At 31.4% G+C, this 9,408-nt stretch overlaps 1 protein-coding gene across 1 annotated transcript; it reads right to left on the reverse strand.

Annotated features, from left to right (window-relative positions):
• LOC109362476 lies at positions 279–1,314 on the reverse strand. The gene is made up of 2 exons (XM_019608293.1): positions 1,107–1,314; positions 279–1,016 (listed from the first exon to the last, which is right to left on the reverse strand). The coding sequence occupies exons 1-2, from the start codon at positions 1,252–1,254 to the stop codon at positions 640–642; spliced, it is 525 nt and encodes a 174-aa protein (XP_019463838.1). The 5' UTR covers positions 1,255–1,314; the 3' UTR covers positions 279–639.

The following is a 9,408-nucleotide window of genomic DNA, read 5'->3' on the forward strand; positions in this document are numbered from 1 at the left end:
AAAAGCCCTTGGTGGCACATCCCAAGCTAAAATGCAGGATTTTGCTACCAGCTCTATGATTTACTTTAAGCACTGTATAATACTCTTTACTAAGAAAGGACTGCTAAAAATGACATGAAACAGAGATCCCCTCTTCCAAAAAAAACCATGTCTCATTCTCTTTATCCAATAAATTGGGACACAAATGAGAACAAGAGATCTTCATTCGTCTAGAAACAGGTTGGCCACACACCAAGAATCCAATCAACTAAATAACCAACCAGATCGAAGAAAACAAGGACACGGTTGCTCGAGGTTTTTGTGAGTTTTGTATATAACACAGTTGGTATACAATATATGTAATCATAATGGTCTGGAATGCATACTAAAACGTCGCATAATTTCTGTACAGGCAGCCGTTAAACGCCACAACTAGGCAACTAGCTACAGAAGCAACAACTTAGAACTCAAGCTCAATTCATAACTAAAATACAAAACTTTTATCCAATTCTTCTTTTCTTCTTCTTCTTCTTCTTCATATTTCATCAACTTTTTCCCCTTTCGTTTTAGTTTTTAGCCGCTGTTTTTCCTTGGGTATTTTTCATCACCATCAACTTATGAACTATATTTATTTTTTCTCTACAACGATAACTTTTGATATCAGTGGCAGTAATTACAATAGTGGAGCCCCCGATTAAGGAATCTGGGGCTTCCAAAATTCACCGAGCCATAACCGAAACCATTTTGATACCCAGCCGGCAAGCAGTTCCGGCGAATAATCTGACCCGCCACCGCATACGGCGGTGATCCGGAAGAGGAAGAAGACGGAGACGGAGACAGTTTCTTCAACGGCGAAAGAATGGTTCTGATTTTCAACGGATGAGTTAACGACAACGAAGCTCGATCATATTCCTCAATTATATTAGCCAAATCTTCGTTGCTTGTGATAGAAATCAACGTCTCCAAGTTTCCGTTAGGTAACGGACACTTCAAGGTAACTGAGTAACCGCATAAGTCACTAACCTTCACTATCAACTCTGCAAAACGCAAAAGAAAATAGAAACACTCGAATTAATGAATAAAATTAAAATGATTGTGAATTAATTCCAATGTGAAATGGAGCAAACCTGAGAAAGAGACGGAAGGATCGACGGCAAGGACTCTGGTGTGGCCGCCGGAGTAGCGAAGTTCGCCGTCGGTGGCGCGTGGGAGGATTTTCCCACCGTAGCTACAGAGGAACTTAGCATTAGAATTAGGTTTGGGTTTGTGTTCCATGTCAGAACCTCGTTTTGAGTAGCTCAGTAGTTTCAGACTTTGAGTAATAATAAGAGGAATGATCAGTTTCAAAATTCTGGGTGTGAACTGTGAAGTGGGATTGACGGGTATTTATAGGGGATAAGAATCTGTTATCCCAAACTCTGTCATAAACTAAACTAATCGTGATGTCAGTTTAAAAAAATATTAAATATTCATAACTTTATTAGTTTTACTTCACTGTGATTGATCAGGAAGTCGTTGAGGTGGAACCTAAAGGAACGTTAAACGCGTAAGCATCAAAGGCCACGTTTTTGGCTTTCCCCGAAGGGAAGGAAACCAGTAATTTCATGTTCTCACATAAAAATACTTCTATTTTGAGTTGAACGTGTAATGTTTGTGTTCTATTTAGTATCTTTAGACTCTATTAAGTGTTAGCCTTGTATTAAGAAATCTCATATTATCTAAAAATTGATCAGTCATGAACTTACAAACCTATAATGCTTAAGATTTTATATTAGGTTGTCAACAGAAAATGAAAATCTATCAACAAAACATGGAAATGAAAATATCTCTTTCCAACATGGAAATGAAAATATCTAATAAAATATCATTCTTTCCAAACAATAAAATCGTTTATGATTTGACATGACTTTACTTATAATCAAGTAAGTATCTTCTCAATTAACGAGAGACAAGTAATACAAAAAATAAAGGAAAATAATATGATAAGACATTTTTATTTTTTTGTATATAATGAAATAACATTTTTGTCATTAAAAACACATGTAAAATCAATATATATGTCTCTCCATTAATGGATTTGTTGGTTATAATCGGTCTAATTTTATTGCTCTATCCGAATATGCCACTTGAAGTCTTGGACATTTTGAAAGATCATGTCGATCATGTATAGTAGAAGCTGGGTATAGTGTCAAATTTATCTATTTGTAATCATTTTCATATGTGAACTCTTTAATTTGATTTATTCCCTTGAAAAATAACTGAACCCCTCCCAAATGGTGATATAATTAGATACCATTTTGCACTGTGAACGAATAAAATGCTTACACTTTAAAATCTGAATTATTAGGGAATACATGTACCTCCTTTTTTGGGTAAATGTTTGGTTTAATTTAATTATAGGTTTACTTTTCATTGCATAGGTAACCAAGAAAAGAAAGGGCAATTCATGCTCCAACTTTTCTCTCGTGCTCTTGCCTCTCTAGTCATATTAGTCCCTTGAGGACCAACCATTGATTTTATTCTTACATTTTCGTGCCACATGACTTGGCCGACCAGAATTCTAGCAAAATAATTACATATCAAGCTCATTTCTAATGGGTGATTTTTACCTGAGAAGTGTTTGAACCTATTAGGGGAAGTACTTGAAAAGATCATGTGATGATTAGGTTAGACATGTAGAATATTAGAGAGTAGTAAATAAAAAATAAAATGAAAGAGTAAGTAAGTTTAAAAGGTTAAATAAATTTTTTCGAGTGGGAAATCCCCTATTTATAGCGGAGAAATGAGAGAAATATTATTTTGTAGATGTTATAAACTTGATCGGTTGTTTTTCCACTGTTATATAGCTTTGGCAAATCTGTACTCTGTAAACATTTGACTTTCGCTCATATTGGCATGTGTCATTATATCATTTGTCCATTTTGTTTGCTGCTAAGTAGTACACTAGGACATAGGTAGCATGCGGCATGTAGTGACGGATCTAGGACCCAGAGGTAAGGTGTGCAACATATGTTAGAAATTAAAATAATAAATAAAGATGAAAATATTAATGTGAAAATTGCAAAATTTAAATAATAGTTAATCAAATAAATTACATATTTCATAGTTAATATATATGTGATTTCAATTTTGAAATCATTGAATGATCAATTCATTGTCAATATTATTGAAGACTTCTCGCTAAATATAAGTCATTAGACAATCAATCGTTCATGCATCTTCCATTCGATTACGAAACCTATTTTTTTACAATTTTCATAGTTGAAAAGACTTTCTACAGTTATATTGTTAACTTTAAAAGAAAATAAACTAATGAGTAAACAATATGTTTTCTACTTTCAACCAACTTATCTTAAAAATTATTGATTTCTTTTAACGAAGCAAATTCAATATTGTTATGGATATCAATGATATAAGTCTCAAGTTGATTATTAAAATTACCATATCACTTAAACAAAAATCACGTGGATAAAACTTTGCAAACTCAATCAGTTTTATCATATTAAAACTAGAGAAAAAATCAACTAGACTCGAACAAAACATACAAAGAAGCAAATGAATATTTGTCTCAGATAAACAATTATGAAGTTCTTTAAGTTGCATGTGTATAATATTATAAAATAAATCAACATGTTAATGATTATTTGTTTGATATAAAGCATCACATTTACAAAAAAAATTGAGCTTGTAGAGTTATAAACAAAAGTGTAGTATCTATATGTGTGTAAAAATTTGTACATTATGTAGAATTTATTTAACTACATTATTTACCATTAATTTGAATTACTTTTATTTTGAAGATTGAATAATAATTAAATATGAATAATATGACAATGTATAAAACTCATACACTATAAGAGAATATACTATAAACAAGAGTGTGTTTATATTATGCTTATCTTGGTCGGTCATTCATCGATAGTTTCTCTTTCCCAATCATGATATGTGTATTCTAGAATCGTTACGGAACTAGGCGGGTGCCATTGTTCAAAGACTAAGAAATATGGTTTCCAGAAAATATTAACCAAAGACTCAAATACAAACCGATCTAATGGTGGTAGAATTTACATATATCCACCAAAGATTATGTGTCCTCTTTCCTCACAATTATTTTAAAACACATTAGAACACGCCTCAAATGTAAATTCTCTTACTTATAAACACTATTCAAATGATAAAATCCCAACCCTTTAACTATAAGCTTTCTTTTTCGTTGCATATGTACCCAAGAAATGGCATTAAGCTCCAATTTTTTTGTGTGGTTAATGCGTGGATCTCAAAACATTTTTTCCATTTAATTGTGACCTGACGTAGCATGAGACGTGTGATTCATAACTGATCCTAGAACTACGTAATGTTACAAGTATTATTAGAGAAATTACAAGTATCATCTGTTCTATAATATTTTGTCTTCATGTCCTGTACTAATCAAAGTTCATAAAATAATATTAAAATATTAATTTATGTTTTTATAAAAAAATTAAATAAATGAAGCTTTCTCATTTGTTTGATACACCAAATAGAATATAAATGGGGACATGTGATTCTCATCATTCAAGAAAAACTTATATAAAACATATGTAATATATTACATTTGATGACAAGTACATTTTATAATTTTTGATGCTATCATTTAAGATTAAATTTAATTAAAATTAAAATATTAATGTATTATTAATATCTTATTAGTTGTCATTACATAGTTTCGTCTTTACATAAGGTTGGAATTAGCTTGTCCACGTGCAAAATGTGGCACTACATTGCCTAAATTCGTTATACTATATTATATTATAAGACCCAAGCCACCTATAGATCCACTTTGTTGGAGAAGGATCTCTTCCTCAAATATGTTCCTAAACTTGTCATAAATCAATCAGAAAATAGAAAAAGTGATGAATATTAGTTTTTTAATTAACTAACATATTGTAATTGGTATATACAATTAGACATCATTCTCCCATTTTATTAAGGAGCATTGTTATGCAAGTACCCATAAGTCAAAAGAATATGTTATTTAATATTCTATTTTTTTCTCTCATTCTCTTTCCTATTGGACTTGCACAAAAATATATAAAAACAAAGTAAGAATTTGTTCATTTAATGGAGAGGTAAATAGTACAAACAATAAAGAAAATAATAATTTTATAAGATATATCTATTCTTTTATATATAATAGAATAATATTTTTATCATCAAAAATATATGTAAAATCAAATATTTAGTTCACTATTAATAGAAAAGATCTCTATTTATAAAAATGAGTATGTTTAACTCTTGTTCCTTCTATTTTGTTTAGGTGTTAGAATACCCGTTCTTCTTCTCTTTTTTTGTGTGAAATAATCCTAATTAATGGAAATTGTTCACTTCTAATATTATTTTCGAGGACAATTGTATTTTTAACTTGGAATTATGTAATTTGCGGATTTTTCTAATTAAAAACGATAAGAATATACTTTCGGTGCATTGTACATGAAAAGTTTTCAATGAAAACGGGTCAAAGAATCGTATGAATCAGATTTTGACATTTTAACTAATCCGTTAGCAAAACATTTACTCTCTTTTCTATAATTAATAGAATCTCTTACTATTAAGAAATTAATCATTTTTTTTAGTATATTTATGTCTCCTGTATGTTTTATATCATGTTTCAATGATTGTTCTACCCGAAACTAAATTATAACCAATGGAATATACAATGATCACAAATCTAGGACATTTGTTTTTAAGGCGCATATAGTTAAGTATTGTTTGATACACTGTTGTGAAACTCAAGCTGTATATTAAACTGGGAGAGGTTTCGTATTACGTTTAACTAGTTTAATTGGTTAAACTGTCTGGTCTGACCAGGTGATTTTATATATATTTAATATTTTTTTATTTATAAATATATAGTTATATGTAAATGTAAAACTTTATATAATTAATAATTATGTATAATTATATTGAAGTAATAACATCTTCATCTTTTCTCAATCGTAGTAAAACAATATTAGAGTCATGTTTCATTTTTTATTATTTTTAAGTGAACTGTCCGGTTTACTTCCCGGGTTAATTCGGTTTAACTGGGTTTAACACTGTCTGACCGGAATTTCCACAGTTCAAAGCGGTCAAACTCACATTAGTTAAGACTGCAAATCAAAATTATTTTCAAGTCCGGTCAGCAATCGGTACAATTGTTCGATCCACTTTTCACAATAGTGGTTTGTAATAAATGATAGCTTTAAACCTTTGCTGGTTAAATTTCATTAAAACTTTGTCCTATAGTAAATTTAGAGAATATATAGTTTTTACTTTATCTATCTTTGAATTTATAAATTATAATAATGTATCTCTTTATATCAAAAGATAATTTATCTTCTCCAACCATAATATGATATGTGTATTATTTTGTATAATTTAAAAATATTTTTAAAGAAAATGATGAAACATAACATGTCATGGTTTCACTGACAGTATAAAATAACGTATCGCCTTGTACCTAGAGTTATTTTATTCTCTTTATAAATTTATACATTAAACATAATGAGCTTGGGCCCACAACCTTTTGAATGGCAAGAAGACCGCGAGCCTTCGAGACCAAAGTCAGAGTGTGTTTAAAATTATATTTCATAGTCACGGTTAGTTATTAAAATAGGATCGGTAACTTATTCAATCAAGATAGTAGGTCAATAAGTTATTGGTTGAATCAGTTCATTCAATTCATATTTAAAAAATATGGTAAATTTCATACATTAACACTATTTAACAATTATTCATTTCAAATATAAAAATTGATACAAGAAGTAGCAAACTTCTTGAATTGATACACATAGATATTTGTGGTCCTTTTGATATTTTATCTTAGGGTGGTGAAAAGTATTTCATCACTGTTATAGACGATTACTCACGTTATTGCTACCTATATTTGTTGCAAGAAAAATATCAATCATTAGATGTCCTAAAGATATTCATTGATGAAGTTGAAAGGTAACTTGAAAAGAAGGTTAAGGTTGTGGGTCTGATAGAGGTGGTGAATATTATGGCAAATATAATGAGAATGGACAATATACACAACAATTTGCAAAGTTTCTCGAAAGTCGAGGCATATATCCCAATACACTATACCTTATACACCGCAACAAAATGGTGTGGCTGAAAGGCAAAATCGTACTCTAATGGAAATGGTTAGGTTAATGTTGAGTCATTGTGATGTACCTTTATCGTTGTGGATGTACGCATTAAGGACAGATGCGTATCTGCTAAATAGGGTTCCTAGTAAGGCAGTTCCTAAAACTCCCCATGAGTTATGGACTGGTAGGATACCTAGTTTGAGACATCTCTATGTTTGGGGTTGTCTAGTAGAAGTAAAAGTGTACAACCCACTTGAAAAGAAGTTTGATGCAAGAACCATTATTGGTTTATTTATCGACTATTTGGAAAAGTCAAAGGCGTACAAATTTTATTGTCCTAACCATAGTACGAGAATAGTTGAGTCTGGAAATGTTAGGTTCATTCAGAATAGTCAAACCAGTGGAAGTGATAAATCACAAAAGGTGGATATTATGGAGACTTCTGATGAATCTTCATCACTGAAAACGTCTCCTGATGTTGTTGTTCCTCTAGTTATATTACCGTCAAATAACACAAAGAGACAACAAGATAATATCCAAAACTCATAGGATGAACAAATAGCTAATGAGCCGATTAATGAAGTCATTAATGATCAAGTGATGAAAGAACCGCAAGAAATAACATTAAGAAGGTCGGAAAGGCAAAGAAGACCAACTATTTCTGACGATTATATTGTATATTCACTTGAACATGAATGTGACTTGAGCGTTGATAAGGATCTAGTCTTATTCATACAAACCATGGAAAGTGACAATTCTGAAAAGTGACTCAATGCTATGAAAGAAGAGTTGAAATCAATTGACGATAATAAAGTTTGAGATCTACTTGAGTTGTCTGAGGGTTCAAAATGAGTTGGCTGTAAATGGGTCTTTAAGACCAAACGTGACTCGAAAGGGAACATTGAAATATATAAGGCTAGACTTCTCGTCAAAGCTTGCACTCAAAAAGATATCATTGATTACAAAGAAATTTTCTCTCCAATATATAAGAAAGATTCTTTAAGAATTGTTATGACTTTGGTGGCTTATTATGACTTAGACTTTCACCAAATGGACGTAAAGACCACTTTTCTGAATGGTGACTTAAACGAGAAAGTTTATATGAACCAACCCGAAGGGTTGGTGACCACAGGAAAGAAAAATCTAGTGTGTAAATTAAATAAGTCAATATACAGACTTAAACAAGCTTCTAGATAATGATATTAAAGTTTAATGATACCATTACGTCATATGGGTTTGTGGAAAACACTGTTGACCGATGTATCTTCATGAAAGTTAGTGGGAGCAAGTTTATAATGTTAGTCCTATATGTTGATGATATTCTGCTTGCTGCAAATGATAAATGATTGTTACATGATGTAAAGAAGTTTCTCTATAATAATTTTGAAATGAAGGATATGAGTGAGGCATCCTATGTGATAGGAATATAAATATTCCGTTATTGACAATGACTGTTAGGATTGTCTCAGAAAGCATATATCAATAAGGTATTAGAGAGATTTAGAATGAAAAAGTGCTCCGCAGGATTGTTCCAATCCAGACAGGGGACAAATTCAGTGAAAAGCAATGTCTAAGGAATGATTTGGAACATAAGGAAATGGAATCAATTCCATATGCATCAATGGTTGGGAGTTTAATGTATGCTCAGACATGCACTCGGTCGGGTATCAGCTTTGATGTTGGAATGTTAGGTTGATATCAAAGTAACCCTAGAATGAACCACTGAAAGACTGCAACGAAGGTTCTCAAATATTTGTAAGGCACTAAGGATCACATGCTCACGTATAGAAGGCCAAATCACCTTGAGGTGATCGGTTATTTGTATTCAGACTATGCATGATGTGTGGACTTAAGGAAATCTACATTGGGTATGTTTTCGTAATGGGTGGAGGAGCCATTTCATGGAGAAATGGTAGACAATCTGTAATTGCTACGTCCACAATGGAGGCTGAGTTTATGGCATGCTTTGAGGCCACAAATCATGCATTGTGGTTATGGAACTTTACTTTAAGGCTTGACATTATAGACAGTGTAGCTAGGTCGCTGAAGTTTTATTGTGATAATTCTGCAGTTGTATTCTTCTCTAAGAATGACAGATATTTGAGAGGTGCCAAACATATGGATTTAAAGTTCCTGTCAATTAAAGAATAAGTACGGAATAAGAAAATGTGTATAGAGCATATTGGTACCGATCTAATAGTAGTGAATCTATTAAGTAAGGGATTGTCGCCCAAAATTTACATTGGCCATTAGAAAGAATGAGCATTATAGACAAAATCCTTGTTAATATGATATTACTTAATATATATATATATATATA

This window comes from Lupinus angustifolius, chromosome LG01 (genome assembly GCF_001865875.1).
Source record: "Lupinus angustifolius cultivar Tanjil chromosome LG01, LupAngTanjil_v1.0, whole genome shotgun sequence".
In the NCBI taxonomy this organism is placed as follows: Eukaryota; Viridiplantae; Streptophyta; class Magnoliopsida; order Fabales; family Fabaceae; genus Lupinus; species Lupinus angustifolius.

Excerpts from the sequence above, each read along its gene's own strand:
- LOC109362476 (XM_019608293.1), bottom strand. The coding sequence starts at position 1,254 with ATGGAACACAAACCCAAACCTAATTCTAATGCTAAGTTCCTCTGTAGC. Across the intron at positions 1,017-1,106 it reads TCCTTCCGTCTCTTTCTCAG|AGTTGATAGTGAAGGTTAGT; the intron begins GTTTGCTCCATT and ends TGCGTTTTGCAG.